This window comes from Galeopterus variegatus, unplaced genomic scaffold (assembly GCF_000696425.1).
Source record: "Galeopterus variegatus unplaced genomic scaffold, G_variegatus-3.0.2 Scaffold8088, whole genome shotgun sequence".
Classification (NCBI taxonomy): domain Eukaryota; kingdom Metazoa; phylum Chordata; class Mammalia; order Dermoptera; family Cynocephalidae; genus Galeopterus; species Galeopterus variegatus.
Window position 1 is genome coordinate 32,257 of NW_007734199.1, and position 1,399 is coordinate 33,655.

At 36.7% G+C, this 1,399-nt stretch overlaps 1 protein-coding gene across 1 annotated transcript in view; it reads left to right on the plus strand.

Moving 5' to 3' along the window:
• The window catches only part of ANGPTL5 (angiopoietin-like 5), a 17,017-nt gene that overhangs the window by 3,448 nt on the left and 12,170 nt on the right, over positions 1-1,399 (plus strand). Inside the window, exon 3 of the mRNA XM_008592601.1 lies at positions 848-951. Coding sequence (XP_008590823.1) covers positions 848-951 — 104 coding nt within the window. The remainder of the gene's footprint in view (positions 1-847; positions 952-1,399) is intronic.

The following is a 1,399-nucleotide window of genomic DNA, read 5'->3' on the forward strand; positions in this document are numbered from 1 at the left end:
TGTACTGTTCTTGCAACTTGTCTATAAGAAATAATGTTTTAAAATAAATTTTTTTTTTTTTTTTTTTTTTTTTTTTTTTTTGTCTTTTGTCTTTTTCTGTGTCCGGCAATGGATCGCAACCCTCAGTGTTGCCCCCGTACCGGACCGGGGACCGGCCACGGGATCGCAACCCTCGGGGCTGCTCCCGCGCCTCGCTCAGCCAGTGAGCGGGAACCGGTCTGTATGTGGGATCCGAACCCTCGGGCGGGAGCACTGCCACGCTTCCCAAGCGGCGCACTTATCCAGTGCGCCACCGGGCCGGCCCTAAAATAAAAATATTTTAAAAAGAAAATGTAAAACTATAATCAGAAACTAACAAACCAAAACCTTTGACTAAGATATATTATGTGTATGTGTTAACACTGTAATGATATAAAGACATAGTATTAATAGAAAAAATTAAAACAAAAATTTATTTTTGAAATTAACTTGCCTGGTATGAAATTGTTGCCTTTCACTTTCTTATGTAATAAGAACTGATGAATCCTATATCTCTGCCTCTATATTTCTCATTGTATCAAGTGAGAATTGATAATTAGAACGTTGTCTCTTAATCATAATAGATTAATTATTGTAGGTAATCTATATTATTAGGAAGCATAGTTTCATTAAGAAGTGTTAAAATAATTGTTTTCTTGGTTACTACTGAGTTAAGCAAAATATATGCTAATTAAAATATACAATTCTGAGTATTCAGATAAGTTGAAATATTAAATTTATCCAAAATCATGTTAAATTCATTATTTTTCACTGAAATTGTTTTCTATAACGATATAATATTTAGCAGCCACTTTTTTTTATGGTTAAGGAAATTTGCAAAATTCTATTGTTTCCTACACACGAAGTACCAAAAAACTACTAAGAAATATAATGGATGAGCAACAAGCTTCCTTGGATTATTTATCTAATCAGGTATGGATTTTTTTAGTATTGTGTTGTTATTGTATGTGCACATTGACATATCATTAGCTGTAGGTATAATTATTTAATTTTTGTATGCATTTGTGTTTAGACATCTCTTTAGTGCCTACTACGGCAGAGGTACTATAATAAGCCTCAAGCAAAGAGAAAGCAATAAAAACAATGGGCCCTCCTTCAAGGGGTATACAGTCTAGTGTAACAAAAAAATGTATTAAAAAATAACACAAAAGGGCCGAGCCCATGGCGCACTCGGGAGAGTGTGGTGCTGGGAGCACAGCAGAGCTCCTGCAGCGGGTTCGGATCCTATATAGGGATGACCGGTGTGATCACAGCGCTCACTGGCTGAGCGCGGTACAGCCGGTCTCAAAAAGGACAAAACACACACACACACACACACACACACACACACACACACACACACACACACACACACACACAT